Here is a 23,378-nt window from a genome sequence, read left to right as displayed (position 1 = left end):
CCCTCACTGCCTTTGAATATTGACATACTGGGCCATTTCAGAAGATAGTTAAGAATCAACCACATTGTTGTAGCGCTAGAGTAATATATAGCCAGAATAGGTAAGAATGACAAATTTCCTTCCTTAAAAGCCCTTCTGGTTCACTAATGCCCTTTACAACAATAAATTAATAATTTAGTTTAAGTATTTGTGTCACAAGTAGACTTACATTAACACTGCAATGAAGTTACTGTGAAAATCCCCTAGTCGCCACACTCCGGCGCCTGTTCGGGTACACTGAGGGAGAATTTAGCATGGCCAGTGCACCTGCCCAACACGTCTTTTGGACTGTGGGAGGAAACCGGAGCACCCGGAGGAAACCCATGTAGACACGAGGAGAACTCCACACAAACAGTGACCCAAGCCGGGAATTGAACTCGGGTCCCTAGCGCTGTGAGGCAGCAGTGCTAACCACTGTACCGCCCACCGCTATACTTCCTGTAATAGTTACTGATATTAGTTTTACCTCTAGATTTATTAACTAATTTTAATTTTACCAGCTTCCATGGTGGGATTTGAACCCATGTTCCAGGGCATTAGCCTGGCCCTCTGCATTACAAGTCCATTAACATTACCACCATGCTATCATATCCCTGAATAAGAATGCTTCTCATTCAATGTGCGAACACAGCAAAAGGATTATGCAAGTGTGTACTAGATTTCTGGGTGGCTAACATGACACTGTCATATGGAGGTATGCTCAGGTGCCCTAACTCTTCACCCCATTAGGCAACCCCAGTAGGGGTATCCTCCAATATGAACTGTCAAGGGTCTCTCGCATTGTGGTGGACAACTTGATGTTTCGAGGAAGATGACCAGCAACTGGAGGAACATGCCAGTCCATAGTTCCAATGCAATACATGCAGCACTGCACTGTTGATCCATGTGTCTTCAATCGGCTATATACTCAAGATCCTCTCAGCAACCACATCTTTAAACTTCAAAAAGAGTTACCACCGTACCTCCCTCAATCTACACTAATTGACCGAATTTACTTTTATCTCCCGATGGCCATTCAGCACTGGACCACAGAAAACTACTAGACACAGGAAATGGCAACAAGAACTGACTTCATTGAAATAAACATTACACAAGTCACAATAACATAACAGTATGTAAAATGATTTCCACTGTGCAACTAAGACAATGTCTGAAATCTCTTTCTCATGTTTCTGGTGGTGCTACCTCTTTAGCTGGAACAGAGCTGGAGACAGCCTTCTCATTTCCTTGCTCAGACAAATGAGATGACTGTGCCAAACATTCCATGGGTCACAGTACAGGTGACTGACTCAGCACCAAATGTCTGACATGCATCTGTGCAAGGGCAGCTTCGGCAATGAGGACAGGATGCGGGCTGTGAGTCAGAGGGCAAGGGACTATACCCTGTGACTGCTGGTGCCTCGTGGAAAGCTCTCGCATCATTATCTCTCTTGACTTCTTTACCACATGCTGTGCCTGGTGTACGAGGACACCCAGGTTTCTTTGCTTATTCCCCTCTCTCAATTTATAGTCATTCAGATAATAATCTGTCTTCCTGTTTTTGCTACCAAAGTGGATAACCTCACATTTAGAACATAGAACATAGAACATTACAGCGCAGAACAGGCCCTTCGGCCCACGATGTTGCACCGACCAGTTAAAAAAAAAAAAAACTGTGACCCTCCAACCTAAACCAATTTCTTTTCGTCCATGAACCTATCTACGGATCTCTTAAACGCCCCCAAACTAGGCGCATTTACTACTGATGCTGGCAGGGCATTCCAATCCCTCACCACCCTCTGGGTAAAGAACCTACCCCTGACATCGGTTCTATAACTACCCCCCCTCAATTTAAAGCCATGCCCCCTCGTGCTGGATTTCTCCATCAGAGGAAAAAGGCTATCACTATCCACCCTATCTAAACCTCTAATCATCTTATATGTTTCAATAAGATCCCCTCTTAGCCGCCGCCTTTCCAGCGAAAACAATCCCAAATCCCTCAGCCTCTCCTCATAGGATCTCCCCTCCATACCAGGCAACATCCTGGTAAACCTCCTCTGCACCCTCTCCAAAGCCTCCACATCCTTCCTGTAATGTGGGGACCAGAACTGCACACAGTACTCCAAGTGCGGCCGCACCAGAGTTGTGTACAGTTGCAACATAACGCTACGACTCCTAAATTCAATCCCCCTACCAATAAACGCCAAGACACCATATGCCTTCTTAACAACCTTATCTACTTGATTCCCAACTTTCAGGGATCTATGCACACATACACCTAGATCCCTCTGCTCCTCCACACTATTCAAAGTCCTCCCGTTAGCCCTATACTCAACACATCTGTTATTCCTACCAAAGTGAATTACCTCACACTTCTCCGCATTAAACTCCATCCGCCACCTCTCGGCCCAACTTTGCAACCTGTCTAAGTCTTCCTGCAAACTACGACACCCTTCCTCACTGTCTACCACACCACCGACTTTGGTGTCATCAGCAAATTTGCTAATCCACCCAACTATACCCTCATCCAGATCATTAATAAATATTACAAACAGCAGTGGCCCCAAAACAGATCCCTGAGGTACACCACTTGTAACCGCACTCCATGATGAATATTTACTATCAACCACCACCCTCTGTTTCCTATCCGCTAGCCAATTCCTGATCCAATTTCCTAGATCACCCCCAATCCCATACATCTGCATTTTCTGCAGAAGCCTACCATGGTGAACCTTATCAAACGCCTTACTAAAATCCATATATACCACGTCCACTGCCTTGCCCCCATCCACCTCCTTGGTCACTTTCTCAAAAAACTCAATAAGGTTAGTAAGGCACGACCTACCTGCCACAAAACCATGCTGACTATCACCTATCAATTCATTACTCTCCAAATAACTATAAATCCTATCCCTTATAATTTTTTCCAACATCTTGCCGACAACAGAAGTGAGACTCACCGGTCTATAATTCCCGGGGAAGTCTCTGTTCCCCTTCTTAAACAATGGGACAACATTCGCTAACCTCCAATCTTCTGGTACTATACCAGAGGCCAACGACGACCTGAAGATCAGAGCCAGAGGCTCTGCAATCACTTCTCTTGCCTCCCAGAGAATCCTTGGATAAATCCCATCCGGACCAGGGGATTTATCTATTTTCAGACCCTCCAGAATATCCTGCACATCCTCCTTATCAACTGTAATACTGTCTATTCTACTCCCTTGCAACCCAGTGTCCTCCTCAGCTATATTCATGTCCCCTTGCGTGAACACCGAAGAGAAATATTGGTTCAATGCTTCACCAATCTCCTCCGGTTCCACACATAACTTCCCTCTGCCATCTATAACTGGCCCTAAACTTGCCCTAACCAACCTTCTGTTCTTGACATACCTATAGAACGCCTTAGGATTCTCTTTAACCCTATCCGCCAAAGTCTTCTCATGTCCCCTTTTAGCCCTTCTAAGCTCGCTCTTCAACTCCCTCTTAGCCAATCTAAAGCTTTCTAGTGCACTACCCTAGTGCTCACGTCTCATCCGAACATAAGCCTCCTTTTTCTTTTATCCACATTATACTGCATCTGCCATTACACTGCATCCGCCATTATACTGCGACTGCCATGTATTTGCACACTCATTCAACTTGTCTAAATCACACTGAAGCATTTCTGCATCCTCACATCTCACCCACCCACCCAGCTTTATGTTATCTGTAAATTTGGTGATATTACATTTACTTCCCTCATCTTAAATCCCAAATCATTAATATATATTATAAATAGCTGGGGTCCTAGCACCAAATCCTGCAGTACTGCACTAGTCACTGCCTGCCATTCGGAAAAGACCCATTTATTCCTACTCTTTGTTTCCTATCTGTCAACCAGTTTTCTATCCATCTCAATACATTACCCCCAATCCCACGTGCTTTAATTTAACACTCTCATCTCTTATTTGGACTTTGTCGAAAGCCTTCTGAAAGTCCAAATAAACCACATCCACTGGCTCCCCCTTGTCAACTCTACCAGGTACATCCTCAAAGAATTCCAGTCAATTTGTCAAGCATGATTTTCCCTTCATAAATCCATGCTGACTCTGTCAGATTCTACCACTGTTTTCCAAGTGCTCTGCTATAAAATCTTTGATAATGGACCCTAGAATTTTTCCCATTACCGACATCAGACTGACTGGTCTATACTTCCTTGTATTATCTCTACTTCCCTTTTTAAATAGTGGGGTTACATTAGCTACCCTCTAATCTGTAGGAACTGTTTACAGAGTCTATAGAATCTTGGAAGATAACCACCAATGCATCCACTGTTATGAGGGACACATCCTTAAGAACTCTGGGATGTAGATGATCAGGCCCTGAGGATTTATCGGCCTTCAACCCCATCAATTTCCCAGCACCATTTATCTACTAATAATGATTTCGTTCAATTCCTCCCTCTCATTAAACTCTGTTCCCCAACATTTCTGGTATGTTATTTGTGTCCTCCTTTGTGAATACAGAACCAACGTATGTATTTAGTTGGTCAGGCATTCCTTTGTTCCCCATTATAAATTCCCCTGTTTCTGACTGTAAGGGACCTACATTTGTCTTCACCATTTTTTTTCTATCCACATAATCACACAGAAATTGGCTGTGATATTCATTGATTTGTAGGGAAGCATGTAATCTGATCTCAAAAATGGGTTTCTATGTCCTTTTCCCTTGGCAATGTTAAACACATCTACCTGGATGCAAATACTACTTAGCTACCTTTGATCCCAATTCCCTTTCATTTTAGACATAAATGAACAATTTACAACACAATGTTTTTACAACTCAATACCAATACCACCTTTTTGGGACTTAGGGAGACTCCGCCTCTACTCCTTGAATACCCAGAGATTGCTGCCAATGTCTCCAACGGTAAATACCTTGTACCGCCTTCTTAGTAAACAATGTAAGCATTCTATTGATCTTGGGCAATAATACCACCAAGGCTTACTAGCATGTAGACTTCAGAACAGGTCATATGACCTTCATTTACCCCAAATTTAAAGCCACTGTTCCAGCATATAATAATCTGATAAAGCTCATAATTGTAACAATGGCCACACATTTCCCTTTGCTGCTCCACAAGTAGCCACTCCATGTATGACATAAGAACTAGGAGCAGGAGGAGGCCATCCGGCCCCTCGAGCCTGCTCCGCCATTCAATAAGATCATGGCTGATCTTTTCATGGACTCCGCTCCACTTACCCGCCCGCTCACCATAATCCTAGAGGCGGAGCATCTGTGTACAGGTGAGCATGGATGAACATGTCCTGAGTTCTGCAGTGGGGGGCTCTACACAATTGCCAATGCCTCCAGCAAATGCTCTGGCTCACAGGAAGTGACTGATGACTTACCGCTGTATGTATTTGCAATGGAGGAGGGTGGCCATGGGTCGTGCGATGTTACTTGCTCAGAGTGCTGCTCCTCCTCTAAGGACTGTTCTCCCTCTGCATTGTACTCCTGCTGCACCTCCAGAAATGCCCACGTAGCAGATGGTAGGCATCATTTAGTGCAAAAGTTGGTGACATTGCTTTCGTACCCTCATATTTTGCTGATTAAACCATTATTTTGGTGCCAAATGAATAGTTGGAAGCAAAATGTGTGGCTTCTGGAAATTGGAAATCTGAAATAAAAAAAGGTGCTGGAAACATTCAGCAGGTTCAACAGCATATGTGGGAGAGTTAACGTTTCAGCTCTGTGACTTTTCATCAGAACTGAGAAGCTTCCAGTCGAGGGGTAGCAGCATAGTTGTAATGTTACTAGACTAGTAATCTAAAAGCCCAGCCTAATGGTCCCGAGGTGAAGTTCAAATCGCACCATGGCAGCTGGGTGAACATAAATTTAATTACTAAATCTGGAATAAGATGTTCGTGTCATTAATAATGTTCATGAAACTGTCAGATTGTTGTAAAAAAAACATCTGCTTCATTAATGACCTTCACAGGAGGAAATCTGCCATCCTTACCCAGTCCAACCTACCACGTGACTCCAGATCCACAGCAATTTGGTTCACTCTAAACTACTTTCTGAAATGGTGTTCAGTCGTGTCAAACCGCTACAAAAATGTGTACACCTCACCACCACCTTCTCAATAAACTTTTTTATTTATTCTTGGGATTTAAATGAGTTAAAGTGGGAAGGGTGGGAAGAACAAAAGCTGTGTGTTAGAGCAGATAGCAAGAAAGATTGAATGACCAGAGGTTTAACTGTGCTAGGCTAAAATAAACTGTAATGGGACAAGTTAAAATAGAGATGTGTCTAGAGGTGGTGAATGACAGGGAATCCTGAATAGCTGCCATTTGAAATATATTGATGCTCCTTCACTGTTGCTGGATCCAAATCCTAGAATTCCCCTCCTAACAACACTCCAAGGTGTACTTATACCTCAAGGACTGCAGCGGTTCAAGAAGGCAACTCACCACCACCTTCTCAAGGGCAACAAATACGCGTCTGTCCAGCAAAGCCCACATTCCGTAAATGAATAAAGAAAAGAAAGCAAAATGATGAAAAGAGAAACTGGTGAATAAGAATAAACCAGCAAATAAAAATGAAACTAAATCGGGCACAGCACACAATTTAAAGTTGCTGAACTCAACATTGCAACCAGAAAGCTGTAAAGCAGCCAGTTGAAAGATAAGATGCTGTCCCTTGAGCCGGTATTGAACTTCATTGGAACAACGCAGCAACCCAAGGACAAAAAGGCCAAAGTGGGAGAAAGGTGCAGAACTAAAATGATAGGCAACTGGAGGACTGAATGGAGGTGTTCTGCAAAGCAATCTCAATCTGCTTTTGGTCACACCATTGTAGAGATCGCATTGAGATTAGTGAATAAAGTATACAAAATCAGTAAATTGCAGCATTATCTTCAAGGAGAGCTTTGGACGGTGAGCAGGGAGGAGGTAAAAAAAAGTGTTGCATCTCCTGTTGCTTGAATAGCAAAGTGGCATAGGCGACATGGAGATGTGTCTGATCAGTGGACCAGGGTATTGCCAAGGAAATGGCTCCTTTGCAATGCTGAAAGGGAGGGGAAGAAATGGTGTGTTTTGTGATGCATCATGCAGAAGATGGGAGAAGTTAAAAAAATTAAAATCCTCCAGTCTTTCCTCGTCTTGGCGCTTTGATTCTATCTTTTCTCCACATTCCAACTGACCATATAATTTTCCTTCCAATTTGCAAGTTCCTTGCATTTTAAGATCCTTGTCCTTTCCTTTGTACAATAAATAAACAGGGCACAATACTGATCACCAATAGTACAGCAGATGATAATTCAAATTCATCCACAGCATTAAAGATGTCTTTACACACATATACAATCTACACTAATGAAAACAAAGTGGTATAAAAACTGAGCAAATCAGGCAGCATCTATAGAGAGAAACAGTTAACATTTCAGGTTGATGACCCTTCATTAGAATGGATGAAAGATAGAACAAAGACATATAGCAGTAGGTTTTCCGCAAATGGTGTGTGTGTTGGGGTTCGGTTGCGGGGGGGGGGAAAGAGAACAAAAGGCAAGGTCTATGATGAGGTGGAGGGCAAGAAATTAAATGACTAAATGTCTCATGGTACAAAAGCCAAAGGGAGTGGTAGTGGGTAAAGTACCGAACACAAGCTCTGCTGCAGAGAAACCACAAACGTGAAAGGAAAGAGAGGAGAACCCCGACTTGAGAACCTCCCTTCCTCAGAGCAACTTGTGGCCTCTCTAGCTAAAGACCTATGGCTGCAGAATTGGCCAACTGATTCATCCAAGGGGACACAAAGTGTGATACCTGGAAGACAACATCCTCTTTTTGAGGGACCAACGACAAAAGATGCGTCCAGGTGAGGTTTGAATGGCTGGGTAGCAGCTGTCCAAAAGCAAGTGATGGGATGAAAAAAACAAGAATGAGAAAAAGAGAAAAAAACCAACAAAAACAAAACAAAAACAGCAAGATCCAGTGGCACAATGGTTAGCACTGCTGCCTCACACCACCAGGGACCTGGGTTCAATTCCAGCCTCAGGTCAGTGTGTGTGTGGAGTTTGCACATTCTCCTCGTGTCTGCGTGAGTTTCCTCCCACAGTCCAAAGATGTGTGGGTTAGGTGGATTGGCTATGCTAATTGACCCTCATGTCAGGGGATTAGCAGGGTAAATATGTGGGACTACAGGAACAAGGCTTGGGTGGTATTGTGATTGGTGTAGACTCAATGGGCCAAATGGCCTCCTGAACTGTGGGGATTCGATGGATTCTGTGATCTCATTATTTCAAACATTGAATTGATCAACTTGTGAAGTTAAGGGAATGTAAACCAAATTGATGCAATCCATCTCCAATTTAACTTTTTATATCTTCTCTCTACTCCCTCCAAGACCACCACATTTCCTGAGGGCAGACGCTGAATGCAGTGTTGTGGATGCTCCGTACAACAGCAATTATCTGTATTCCAACCACTTAAAAAGTTAGCTTCTATCTCAATTAGCTGGTGTAATAAATGTTTCAGAATGCAAAGATGATTGATAACTGACATTATAAACACATTCACTGGATGAGAAGAATTCTGGTAAATAATTTATGAGACCGCATTTGAATTCAGTATCCATTGACAGAGAGTGTCAGCCTGGTCTATGGCATTTGTTCTCCAAGCTAGGATGTTAACGAACAAGTTTGTCAACACCCCACAACTATTGTACGATGGGACAGTTCGACATGTTTGTGCCTATAGTGAGGTGTCCATTGCTTTTTCAGTAACCAGCAGCATAAAGCAAGGATGCATCATGGCTCTTCAAATTTTCAACCTCTTGTTTGTTGCAGTGCTAATAGAGCCACCAGATATGCCTGCAGGCATCATTAGGTTCCATTCAGAGAAGTTCTTCAATCATGTCTCCGCCAACGTTAGAGGACATCTGTATGCAGCTAACTGCGCCCTAGCTGCCCACATAGAAGACATTGAATGCTGGTCTCCAACTCGGTGTCTCCAAGAGCGAGGTTATAAGGAGTAGTAGGCCCATTTGGCTCATCAACCTTGCTCATCCATTCAATATGATGGCTAATCTGATTGGGGCTTCAACCGCACATTCCTCCCTTGAACTACCCTTGTAGTTCAATAAATGGTCTAACTCAGCCTTGAACATTTTCAATGACCCAGCCTCCATTGCACTGTCATGAGAATTCTAAAGACCATTAAGAGAAGAAGCTCCTCATCTCCATCTTAAATGAAACCCCACCCTTATTTTTAAACTGCCCCAGTTCTGGATTTCCCCCGAGGGGAAACATCCCCCCAGCATCCAGCCTGATCAAGTCCCCTCAGAATCTTATGTTTCAAGAAAATTATGTCTGAATGAATACAGACTCGGACTGCTCAGTCTTTCCTCATAAGCCATTCCCCCTTCATACCAATGAATGAGCCTAGTGAACGGTAGCACGGTAGCACAGTGGTTAGCACTGCTGCTTCACAGCTCCAGGGACCTGGGTTCGATTCCCGGCTTGGGTCACTGTCTGTGTGGAGTTTGCACATTCTCCTCGTGTCTGCGTGGGTTTCCCCCAGGTTCTCCGGTTTCCTCCCACAGTCCAAAGATGTGCGGGTTAGGTTGATTGGCCAGGTTAAAAATTGCCCCTTAGTGTCCTGAGATGTGTAGGTTAGAGGGATTAGCGGGTAAAATATGTGGGGTAGGGCCTGGGTGGGATTGTGGTCGGTGCAGACTCGATGGGCCGAATGGCCTCCTTCTGCACTGTAGGGTTTCTATGACTTCTATGAACCTCCTCAGAACTGCTTTCAATGCAAGTATATTCCTTCTCAAGTAAGGAGGCTGAAACTGTACACAGTCTAGGTGTGGTCTCCAACATCCTGTAAAGTTGTAGCAAGATTTTCTACTTTTATACTCCACCTCCTTGCAATAAACAACATTTGGTTAGTTTCCCTATCCTTGTACCTACCTGCTAATTTTTTTTGAGATTCATGTACAAGGAACACTCAGAATCTCTCTCCATTTTAATAGTAATTGCTTTGCTTTTCTTGTCAAAGTGGATAAACTCACATTTTCCCACATTACACTCCCATCTGTCAAATTTTTGTCCATTCACTTAACCTATGGGTCATTGTTGGAGTTTACACGTTCTCCCCATGTCTGTGTGGGTTTCCTCTGGGTGCTCTGGTTTGCTCCTACACTCCAAACATGTGCGGGCAAGGTTGATTGGCTATGCTAAATTGACCATTGGCATCAGGATAAGGGTAAATATGTGGGGATCGGACAGGTCTGAGTGAAATGGTTGTCAGTGCAGGCTCGATGGGCTGAATGGTCTTCTTCTGCACTGTAGTAACCTATTATGTGGCACTTTATCAAATGCCTTTTTTGAAATCCAAATGCCCTACATCTACAGGTTTCCCTTCAGCCACCCTGCTTTTTACATCCACAAAGAACTCTAATGAATTTGTCAAACACAATTTTCCTTTCACAAAACCATGTTGACTCTGCCTGTTAGTATTATGTCCTACTATTACCTCATTAACAATGGATTCTAACATTTACTGAATGACAGATGTTAGGCCAGCACGAGGGACACATTATGAAGCAACAGACATAACCACTGGTGGCTCAAGTCTCAAAGCTGTAGAGAAATTCTCATAAGTTGGTCATGTGATTGATAAGGATGCCACTATTGTATCCGTACACACACCAATAAAGCAAGTTCTGTTAATGGACAACTAGATTGTGTGGCAGCATTAAGCTGTGAATGGAACTCACTCTGCCAGCCACTGGCCTTGCAACCCCTGCTCCATGACGTACAATCCTGAGTCTGCTAATGGCATCACAAACAACTTCCAAAGATATCCAAGGTCCAACATGAAAATTTAATGGCACAAACAAGGTCCTTCCTCCTCTGGGCCCAACATGGAAACTGCCCTCCAGAAAATTCAACTTAGATGGATAGGCCATGTCTACTGAATGGATGATTACATCACCTCAAGCAGATCTATGGGGAATTGTCCCTGGGCAAATAAAATAAAGGTGGTCAAGACAAGGGCTAAAAAAGATCCTTAAGCTTCTGCATTGCAGACCAATCTCTTGGGAAAACATTGCAGCCAGCAGTCCCAAGTGAAGGCAAGCACTGAAATTTGGGTTCAGCATGTTGAGGACCATCTATATCAAACTTGCAACATCCGGCGTGCCCAGAGGAAGGACAGAGGTGGCACAGCTGTAGAAGTTCCCCCAAGCACCAACAACGTCAATATGAATTGCCAAGTCATGCCAATCCCACATCAGACCTTTCGGCCATGAGAGAATCTGCAGAAAACAATGAAATCATTTACAGCTTGGGCATACTCGAATGAGGAGTCTACCCCAAACTGTTAATCTTACTGTGTATTCTTCAGAACTCTGGACTATTCAAAATAAAGACCATACCTTATGCTTCTTCAGCATTTTTCCCCATAAAATCCTTTTATTGAATAAAGGCAAAATCATAAATTTATAAAGATATTTGGTAATTAACCATAATTAGTGTTAAAATACTGTTAGCATCAAACAAATTTGTTCACAAAAGGAAACCACTACCCAAGAGGAGAATCTTTGTTTTCTTTAAACCCTATTTTTACATGCAATCTGTAATAATTATCTTTATGGAATACAAGTATGCAAATATCTGATACACACCAGTTCCATTATTCAAGTTTTGTTTAATAGCTGTTAAACTTATAACTCATTTAACAGTAAGGACCATTCTGATACCACAGAAGATAAATGCACAAGGGAAAAACTGTACAGATACAGAACAAAAACAGTATTCACAGATGCAGAAAAAACATATACGTATTCACATCTCTGTTTACAGAAACTGACTAAATCCTGGTCTCAAAAATGTTTACCATGGCCTAATGGAGCAATTTTTATGAGCAAGCCGAATCTTATTGCGACCAAGAAAAGTAATCTCCTGTCCACATAATATCTCATCCACTTAACACTTCTTATTCAGAAACCACACCACAGTTATGCAGAAGGGCCATATAATTAATAGCACATAATGTCACACCATACAATTTTAATCTAGGCTTTAAATTGCAACTATGTTTTATTGGGTTCCATACTGGGACATAATTGTGATTTAAAACAAAGATTTGTAAGAAGTGTGCAACTTTTAAAAAGAAATGTAAAATGCAGCAGTATTACATGGTCTATGTGCTTCCACCTAACCATGATGTTAAATGCAAGAAACCAGTATGAAGTTTAAAAAAAACAATATCAGCCACATTTTGCTTATAAAGACAGGCTCCCGATGAGGAGAGGCCCATTTTAAATGTAAATATCTTCCATTATTATGGCTTGCTTTATTGCCTGTTTCGACCAACACACATTTGCTGAATCTTTGGTTAATGTCACCCAGCACAGGCTTATTTTTCTGTTAATGTATAGTGATGATTTGATCATCACATCTAAGCGGCCTCTTGCCCAGTATGTAGTCTCCATTTTTTAAGCAGTAAAATCTCCCAACTTGTAACCAGACTGATCATTTATCCATCTGAGCTACAAACATATGATTAAAAGAAGCCTTATCTTTGCAGTGCACTTCATTAAAACCTCTTTTTGATTCTACACAATTTCAATACAAGTCCATTTTGCGAACTTTGATTGTTGGTACATGTCTTAAGCACTATCCATCATTCTCACAGCTATCAGCAATCCCATTTTTACTTCAGCTTAGCTCAAAGCCTGCTGCTGATTCAACTGCATAAAGTAATTTACTCCTCATGAGATTTTCATCATAAAACTCTGGAAGCTTGAGAAGGTTCATGCAAGTACTGGCTGTGGGCAATCGCTCCAGGTCAGTGCCTCCATTGTGTATACAAAATGCTGGATACAGTTCCTAAAGACGACATAAAAATGAGGTTAGACTATTTTTCTACAAAGCAAACAATGTTATCCATTTACAAATAAGCAATTATAGTTGACTTATTTAAGAAGATCAACCGTAGCTGGTTTGCCTTCAAATCTCACCCCAAAAAACATTCCTCTTAGGTGTAGAGTACATTAGGAATCAAGATTATAATGTAAACGCAATCAAAAAACATTCCAACATTCTCAGGGAATGTTCCAACACTGGGCAGCACGGTGGCAAGCACTACCACCTCACAGCGCCAGGGACACGCGTTCAATTCCAGCCTCAGGTCACTGTCTGTGTGGAGTTTGCACATTCTCCCCTTGTCTGTGTGGGTTTCCTCCAGGTTCTCTGGTTTTCCCCCACATTCCAAATATGTGCAGGTTCGGTTAATTGGCCATGATAAATTGCCCCTTAATGTCAGGGGGATTGGGAGGGTCAATATATGGGATGACAAAGACAGGACCTGGGTGGGATTGTTGGTACAGGCTCGATGGGCCAAATGGCCTCCTTCTGCATTGTAGATTCTATGATTCCACGAACCACTAAAAATTCAGAAATTAAATTTCAAAGCCTATTACATATTTAGAACAAAAGCAAAATACTGCGGATGCTGGAATCTGAAACAAAACCAGAAAATGCTGGAAAATATTAGAAGGTCTGATAGCACCTGTGGAGAGAGAATACAGCCAATGTTTCTAATCTGAATGACCTTTCATCAGAGTCCTTAGAACATTTTGAACAAATTTTCATACAAGTTGCATAGCCAAGTAAAATTTTAGAGATACCAGTTTAAATAACTTTGTTACTTCAGCTTCAACTGTCTTGGAAGCAGTTATTTACAAGAATCCAATTTGGACATTTCCAAACGACTGAAGTTAAAGCAAATGATTACTTTAACATGAAGGTATGGATGACGAAGGCCATTTGGTCCACTCTAGTTCACCCCCTCACCTAATGAAGGAATACTATGTCAATGATTCTAGCTTTTTGCTCACATTAGCTAGAAGTTCATCCTTGTGTTGATTACATTGTGTACAAGAAACAACTTATTAATTCTGGTTATACTGCTTGGTTTGTAGTGTTCTAAATTCAACCTTTGCTCATTGTTTTCTATTACATAAACCTCTCCAAGATCTGTTACAAGTTCCTTCTTTTATGGAAAAAACAAGCTTTCGCAGCCTTTCCTCAGCATATAGTTCTCAGACGTTGGGTGTTAACTGAATGGTTATTCTTTGAACTGCCTCCAAGGCCTGAATGTTTCATTGATCAGAATGGATATTACTCAAAATGTGATCTGACAAGAACTCGTAATAGATGGTGTTTATGTATAGCACATCTTTTCATACACAATTAATTGCTCCTTTTTTGTCAGTGAAGTTGTGGGAGATTTCTGGAAAGCTGAAAAGACATCTCAAATAGCATGGAATGAGATGCCATTCACCCATCAAATCAACTCCTTCCAGATGAAATGTCAATCTGTCCCATCATGAATTCCACCTCTTGATGTAAAATCCTCAAAAAATTACTGGCTTACAGTGGTTAGCCAGTTGACAAAAAGTGGTAGTGTTAAATAACCACCCGATGGATTTAAAATTCTGGTTTAAAGAAGAAAATATAACAAGGTAAAAACACAACAGTGGTGCTGGAGGGCAACGAGACAACAGCCTTGAAAGGACTTTCATCAGAGGTTTCTTATGCCAGAGAGCAGAGAGTTTTTTGAGGGTTAGTAATTGGACCTTAAATTATTACAGTATAGGAAAAGGCCTATCTTGTACCGACACCCTCAGAGCTCCTGAAAATAAAGAGCTACTGAAAATAAAGTCCTCTGCTCTAGGCTTTTCTCTCTGGCCCTGTATCTTCCCGTGCTTCAAAGATATTTGAAGCAATAAAGTGCTAGATGCTCAATTAATTCGCTGCACAAAGAAACCTCTTATCTTTTCTTCATATTCTTGCTGATAATTTTAAATTTAAAACTCCATAATCACTGACTTCCCAGAGCCTTTCCTATTTACTACAGCAACATTTTAAAAACCTCAAATTTAAAATGTTTTGCTTCCACTATCCCAGTATTCAGTTTCTTCTCAAATCTTGAGAAGAACCGGTTGCAGTGATTAAACAAGACTTTTGCGTTACCGCACAAGTTGCTTATTTAGCTATGCATATAACTATTTCTAGATGAGGAATTTAGTCATTCATGGGAGATGGGCGTCGCTGGCTGGCCGGCATTTATTGCAATCCCTAGTTGCTCTTGTTCAGAGGGCAGTTGAAAGTCAACCACATTGCTGTGGCTCTGGAGTCACATGTAGGCCAAGCCAGGTAAGGACGGGCAGATTTCCTTCCCTAAAGACATCTATAAATACATGTGCCTTGGTGGCCTCTCATTTGGTGATATCAATCTCCTGTTTATCTAGTTAAATAGGCTGGCGTATTAATTCATCAAACTCAAAACTTTATGATTATTATAATAGAATTGGTACGGCAGAAATCGGAAATGAACAATGCAGAGACATACTGCATTAATTAGGGATTCTGGATTTTCCATATCATCTCGTCGCTCCTTAGTCTTTAAAACAGTCGTGACTCCCGCTCAAATAGCATCTTAATTCTTGTAAAAAGGATCATAAAACCCTTATGTAAAATTAAATGATACTTTGCAAAAATTTGCAGTTGGCAGGGGTATTGTCAATTTATTCTGTGATCCTAATGTACAACAGAGACTTAGCAATTTAAAGCTGTGGTGAAATGCCCTCTTGAACTTTCTCAACAACAACCCATTTTTCTGCCTATTAACTTATTAAACCATCATTGCCTGCAGGATGTGTTATTCTGGAACAGATGATTTTCTGAAAAAGATTTCAATCATCTTCTAAAATGGATTAGCGTTGACAGTGCTATTTCTTTTCTAATGAATTTCTGGACATTTATTGCACTTAATTAAAGATAAGGCAGCATTAGTACAGGGCAGAGTCAAAGTGCAACCTCTGAGCAGAATGCTTATCAAGAAATGAAACTGCTAGTGAAAATAAATGCAAAGCAGTAACAGCTGAAAATGGATGGCTTAGAAGCTTTATACGCTTGGCAGATTGTGTTCTGATTCACATTACATTACTCTGGGCACTTCAGTCTCCTCAGTGGATATATAAATCTGCCTGCTTATATTACACATGTCCATCTATCTGTGCTTCTGCCATATTCGAGGGTTGCACAGTCCATGTATACTGTCGACTCATCTTGAAAGTGCTTCTGTTAATTTACTTCAGATTGAGAATGGTGAAACTTGGCTTGACAAAAGGAAAAACAAGCACCACCCCATGGCTCTCAACAGGTTTATACAAAACAACTCTAATTCTGACATTTCTCATGTTTAGGCAATGGGACAGTCGTGATAAAACTAGCAGCCTTACACTAACAGCAGAATTACAGCCTCACATTTTTCCTCTCACGATTTCAGCTGTGAAACATCACAGTTAAAACAGCCTAACTGAACTAAATTATGTAGGAAAGTTGCAGCTTACTGAATTAACTGATCTCAGCAGGGGAGGTTAATATAAAAAAAGAAAAAGCATACAAATTGCTGAATGCAGAAGAATGTAGTGTTCTTTCCTCACATTTGATGTTTTTAATATAACCTTTAACATCTCCATTAATGCAGCACATCTAAAACATTTTTTAAATCAAGAGTCATGGGATTACCATTTCATAGGATACTGAAATGTGTCATAAATCAGAACATTCTAATTTATGTGATACTTTCTGGTTTAGATTAAATTTTATGCGACACTGAAAGCTTGTAGAAATATAGGGAGACAAAAGAGATGAAACTCACTGCAATAGGGGCCAGATTGTAAGTGTTTCAATTACAACAGCCAGATGGATGCAAACTCAGCTTAATAAAAACATACTTGGTACGCAACTAGGTATTATTGGAAAACTGACTTCCACTTCTGGTTCTCAAATATTCAGCCAGTCAGAATTGCAAGCAAGCATGACCGAAGCCTCTCATCACAACATGCAGTGAAGGGTCAAGAACTGTAAAGGTCAACAAGGATCAACTCAGTCAGCACAACACACACATTAGATAAGGACAATTTGGATACTTTTATCTGGTAGTTATTTGGAAGTGATTAGTCAAATCCTTCTTAATGACAGCTATTTATTCTTCTCGCATTAAGTGATTACTATCTGGCAAATTCATCCTGTTTTATTGATCGGTGGGTATTAATTAGAAGGCCTATAACATCAGTACCACAGTGAGGGAGACTTTTACAGCTCAGTTTTTGTATGTTATCATGCTCTGAATACATAGATAAAGATATGCACAACGCTGTATTGTAAAAATACAAATGCTCAAGAACAATTCACAATATGCATTTCAAATCACCCATCGATATTACATAGGACTCAACTTAGCTCACATTTCTCATATACTATTTATTTCACTTAGAAATACAAAAAGTGCTACATTCATGCCAAATGGTAAACATAAAGTAAGCTTTTAATGTATGTTAATGGTTTAGGTACAGGTTAAAATTTCAAAATTTGCAAAAATCTTGGAAGCACAGTGGACAGACAGGCTGGTGGAATTGACAAGACACATGGTTTAAAGTTTATTTATTAGTGTCACAAGTAAGGCTTACATTAACACTGCAATGAAGTTACTGTGAAAATCCCCTAGTGGCCACACTCTGGCACCTGTTCGGGTACACTGAGGGAGAATTTAGCATGGCCAATGCACCTAACCAGCACATCTTCCGGACTGTGGAAGGAAACCAGAGCACCCGGTGGAAGCCCATGCAGACACGGGGAGAATGTGCAAATTCCACACAGACAGTGATCCAAGCCGGGAACTGAACCCGGGTCCCTGCCACTGAGGGGCAGCAGTGCTAACCACTGTGCCACCATGCTGCCCTTTATGAAACAAGACAAGGAGAATCATAGAATGGTCATAGCACAGGAGGAGGTGGCCAAGTGCCCACTGTGTGACCCTCCAAAGAAGCAATTCACTTAGCGCCATTCCCCTGCCTTTTCCCAATAGCCCTGCAAATATTTCTGATCAAAATGAATCAATTTACTGTTCTGCATTCAATTTCATCTACTGTTTATCCATCCTTTAACCAACTTATGCCCTTTTGAAGTTCTGCACCAACGTCCTCACAATAAACAAGGTTTTGTATTATCCACACATTTTGAAATTGTGCTACGTACACCATAGAAACATAGAAGATAGGAGCAAGAGGCTCCTATTTACTGTATTTGGCCCTTCGAGGCTGCTCCGCCGTTCATTACGATCATGGCTGATCATCCAACTCAATAGCCTAATCCTGCTTTTTCCCCATAACCTTTGATCCCATTTGCCTTAAGTGCTATATCCAGCTGCCTCTTGAATACACTCAATGTTTTGGTATCAACTACTTCCTGTGGTAATGAATTCCACAGGCTCACCAGTCTTTGGGTGAAGAAATGTCTTCTCATCTCCGTCCTAAATGGTCTACCCTGAATCCTCAGACTGTGACCCCTGGTTCTGGACTCCCCCACCATCGGGAATATCCTCCCTGCATCTACCACGGTCCCAGTGCATCAGGAAGAGCAGGATCCAAACACCGACCCCTTCACTATAAACTTTACTTCAATCTGAAAAGCAATCGCTCACCATTACTGTTTGGCACATCTTGCAAGTATATCTACAGATATATGAAAAATGAAGACTATTTTCTCTAAATCAATATGGAGAATGAACTATCTGCCTTGTTACAAGATGGAATTAATGGGGGGGGTGGGGGGGTGGTGAGGTGGCCTCCCTCTTCTGCAAATATATATGAAACTGCTCAAGGCAGGAAGTGGCCCACTTCTCTAGTTGGGACATTAAAATGTAGATGACATTTCTGGGACATTCAATTAATACATTAAAAACGTTACCGATCTCTCCCATATACAGCTAACAGCTACTCTTGCCTAATGTTTCCACAAACTGATGCAAAATGACCACTCAAACCTCAAAGAAATTCCACAGAATAGATATGATGGAAAAAACACCATCACGAGGAGGTGCCACAGGCCAAGATTCAAAGCCTCATGATGTCAATACAGATGTTGCAGGGGTCATTTGTGTGGATAATGGAAATGCTGTCACTATGGTCACCTGACACAAACCAACTTGTGACAAACATTTCTTAACACAGATCTTGAAAGCAGTTCAAGTCAGTTGGTCTAGGAGGCTAAGTTTCCCACAGAAGAGAGAGATTCTGTCCAGCAAACTAAGGACCCTGCCTAAAATCCCTCAACAGGCAGAGAAGTGGGACTTTTACCGACTGGCTTGCAGAACCAAGCCAGATTTCTGCCACAGGAGCTCGATTACAGCTTCACCAGGAACAATGCCAAAAACCTACTGTGCCAAGAGTGAATTCACTGCAAAGAACGCCCCAAAGCTGTATTTTCATCATTTAATCTCTGGGGAGGTAGTCGTAATGTCACTGAACTAGTAATCCAGAGACTCAGGTTTGAATCATGGAGATAATGGAATTTGAATTCAAGTAAAAATCTGGAATTCAAAGTTGAAATCATTGTTGATTGTCATAAAACCCATCTGATTCACTAATCTCCTTTGGGGAAGGAAATCTGCCATCCTTACCTGGTCAGGCCTATATGTGGCTCCAGAGCCACAGCAATGTGGCTGACCAGCAAGGCATTCAGTTGTATCAAACTGCTAAAAGGTCTCACAGGACACCCAGCATTGACCTAGGCACCGTAAACAAACACGGCAAACTCAGCCCTGTCAACACTTCAAAGTCCTCCTTACTAATATCCAGGGGCTTGTGCAAAAATTGAGGGAGTGGCCTCACAGTCTAGTCAAGCCTGACATAGTCATAATTACAGAATCATACCAAATGCCACCATAACCTTCCCTGGATATCTTCTGTCTCACTGGCAGACCCAGCAGAGGTCCTGGGAGTTCTCAACATTGATTCTGGACTGTACAAACTCTTTTGGCATCAGGTCAAACATGGGCAAGGAAACCTCCGGCTGATTTACCATGTACAGCAACTCCTCGAGGTGTACTGATTCATCAGCCTTGTTGACCACCACTTGGAGAAAGAACAGAGTGCAGCCAGCAAAGTCCATCACAAAGAGTGGCTCAGTAGCACCACCACAGACCAAGCTCACCACGTTCTAAAGGAGACAGCTGCTCGACTATACACTGCAACACAGAAGCAGCAAGTAATTCACAGTTTAAAAAAAAAAGTCACAGCTACACGGACGAGGTCTGCGGAAATTGGTGAGGGAATCAAAAAGAGGGAAAAAAAACATATTTGACCTCATCCTCACCAACCTGGTGCCAATCAAGCAGACTGCTTTGTCCTGGATAGTGTTGGTGGAGCTGCACTCATCCAGGCAAGTGGGGAGTATTCCATCACACTCCTGACTTGTGTCTTGTAGATGGTGGATAGGCTTTGGGGAGTCAGGAGGTGAATTAGTCGCCGCAGGATTCCTAGTCTAAATATTCAGATAATTATGGAGTAATTATGATTACACCTTAATTCTTGCATTTCTCTGTAAATCCCTTGCAAATTTGTTCCTCTAAACCTTCTCCACTAGTTGGTTTCCTATCGACTATTCGGAGCAATTGCACCGTTATTTCTTAGCTCTAGTCAAATAGATCCTGACCATGGCCCCTCTGGGACATTCTTGATGTCCACTACTACAATGCTTTCCTTAATCAATACCTTTCTTTCCTATCTTTGCAGAACACCTTGAATCCAGGAATATTTAATACCCAGTTCTGCCCTTCTTTCAGGCAGGTCTCAGTTAGCGCAACAACATAGAAAATAGGGGCAAGTGTAGGTCATTCAGCCCTACGGTCCTCCTTCCATATGCTCATGACTGATCCTCTATCCTATCATATCCCCACATGGCTATCTTCGCCTGCAATTCGCCAATCTTGTTTACCACACATGCACTATAACTCCAATTTAGACTTTATTACTTTCTCTCATATGACAAACCCACCTAATACCTTACATTTCCTAGCACTATCTGTCTCTCCCAACATGCTTTGTACCTTAGAATTGCTTTCCAGTATTTCCACCTGATTCCCATACTCTTGCCAAGTTAGTTTAAATCCTCCTCAATAGCAAGAGCAAATTACCCCGCAAGGAAATTGATAGCAGCTTTGTTTAGGTGCAACCTGCCCATCCTGCAACTGCACCACCTCTCCCAATAACTGATCCTAAAGTCCAAAGAATCTAAAGCACTCCCTCCTACGCCAAGTCACCAGACACACATTCATCTATCTTCCTACTTCTATGCTCAATTGCACATGGTACTGGGAGTAATCTGGAGATTACTATTTTTGAGGGTCCTGCTTGCTAATTTCCTACCTAACTCCCTAAATTCTGACTGCCAGAACGCACCCCTCTTTCTCCCTATGTCAGTTGTACCCATGGCCCGTTCAACCTCCCCCTCAGGATGTTCTTCAGTCGCTTAGATAGCAGGCAAGCAACGCAACATCCTGGATTTATGTTTGCGGTCAAAGAAACATCAGTCCTCCCTATCAAATCTGTTAGTACGACTGCTTTTCCAGCCTTCTTTGTGCCCCAACACACAGCTGAGCCAACAGTGGCACCATGAACTTGGGAATACAAACGCAGGAAATTACACCAAACCTATATAAAATACAAGGTTGGCCCCAAATGGAGTATTGTGTCCAATTCAGGGCTCCACAATTTAGGAAGGACCTGAAGGTCGAGCAAATGTCAGGCCCAGCATTTATTGCCTATCGATAATTTTGCCAGAGAAAGCGGTGGTGAACCAGCTCCTTGAATCACCATGGGCCATGCGGGTTGTAGGTTCTCACAGCAGTTTTGATGGATTGCAAGGCCATTGGAGTGCAGTTAACATTGTTGTCTGGAATCGCACACAAGCCAGCCCAAGTTTCCCTCCCTAAAAAAATAAGCGGACTCATTGGGTTTTTTTTTTGTATAATCCAGTCATTGTTGCAGACACCAGATTTTTGGTCCAGATATCTTTAATTGGGATTGCCTCATCTTTATATTTCTAAGGCAAAGCTATTGAAGCTGGTCACATTGGAGGCGAGTTAATATAATATACGTGTAAGAACGAGGATCTAGTCCTTTAAACAGTACAACCCATGTGAAACCATTTCTGCTGAAATTTCAGATGGAGACTCTCGTTCTCTCCCCAGGGGGAGACAATGGTGCAGTGACATTGTCACTGGACTAGCAATGCAGAGACCCAGCATATTGCTCTGGGAACCCAGGTTCGAATCCCACCAGTGGATGGTGAAATTGGAATTCAATAAAAACAAAATCTGGAATTGAAAATCTGATGACGACCATGAAACCATTGTCATCATCATCATCATCACAGAATCCCTACAGTGCAAATGGATTGTTGTAAAAGTCCATCTGGTTCACTAATGCCCTTTAGGGAAGGAAATCTGCTGTCCTTACCTGGTCTGGCCTACATGTGATTCCAGATCCACAGCTAGGTGGTTAACTCTTAAATGCCCTCTGAAATGGCCACGTAACCCATTCAATTCAAGGGCCATTAGGGCTGGGCAATAAATGTAATAAATGCTCCATACTGAACGTGCATTCAAACAAGCTTTCAGTTAATTTATATTGTTCCAGTATCTGGTGCAAACAAAGAGGGATACATTCTAGGTATATAGGAACATCTACTTAAATGTGTCAGTCATTAGGAATCAGAAACTACATCCAAATAGAACTATTGCTTTAGACAGGCTGTAGAAATCAATAATGGCTTTCCACGGATACCTTAATTCAACATTACAGTACGTGTTTCAACGCTTTTTTTCTGGTGCAACTGGTAGCAATGCACTATAAGTAAAATTATATTCAAGTCAATATAGTTTAAAGTTGTACAATGGTCTTAAATTCATTATCCCCAAATTGCCCCAAAACTGTCATTGACCACCGAGTGCTGTATGACTCACAGTTTAAGTTGGTAAGGACAAAAGCCAGATTCTGTACTGCTGGATATTTTTCACCATTTGAGTGGACTTATTATAAAACCTTTGTGTAATAATTCATCTCGACTGAAATACTACTGAGGGACTCCAGGAATGGTGTGTCAAAATTTCACAAGCTGGTTGGTACACTTCATTGAAATCTCAGCAATAATTTTGCAATTATTTGAATAATACCATTTCCTGGGTTCGGCAGAAAAGACCTTAAATTTTATTTTGTAAAGTTGCAAGAATTCACCACATGACACATACAAGTGCTTCATATTCGAGGTACTTGGCCCCACAGTTACATTTTCCCTTAATTACACCACTGACAGTTAAAGTGAATGCGAATTGACACCATCTAAAGGTTATAATAATCTAGTAGAATGCTGTTACTGCAAATAATATAGTCTAGTGATTCATGATGGGGTCAAATCATACTGGATATAACAGATAATTGACTACATGACACCTGATGCATCT

General features: G+C 41.6%; 1 protein-coding gene across 4 annotated transcripts in view; it reads right to left on the bottom strand.

The window, feature by feature from the left end:
- Positions 1-11,693: 11,693 nt before the first annotated feature.
- Positions 11,694-23,378, bottom strand: part of ube3c (ubiquitin protein ligase E3C) — a 150,483-nt gene continuing 138,798 nt past the window's right edge. For all 4 annotated transcript variants that reach the window (XM_078232394.1, XM_078232384.1, XM_078232401.1 and 1 more), the window contains one exon: positions 11,694-12,892. In XM_078232394.1, the coding sequence (XP_078088520.1) occupies positions 12,722-12,892 (171 nt within the window). In that variant the 3' untranslated portion in view covers positions 11,694-12,721. The remainder of the gene's footprint in view (positions 12,893-23,378) is intronic.

This window comes from Mustelus asterias, chromosome 2 (genome assembly GCF_964213995.1).
Source record: "Mustelus asterias chromosome 2, sMusAst1.hap1.1, whole genome shotgun sequence".
In the NCBI taxonomy this organism is placed as follows: Eukaryota; Metazoa; Chordata; class Chondrichthyes; order Carcharhiniformes; family Triakidae; genus Mustelus; species Mustelus asterias.
The sequence above is the reverse complement of the archived record's forward strand: the minus strand, read 5'-3'. Positions and strand labels throughout refer to the sequence as shown.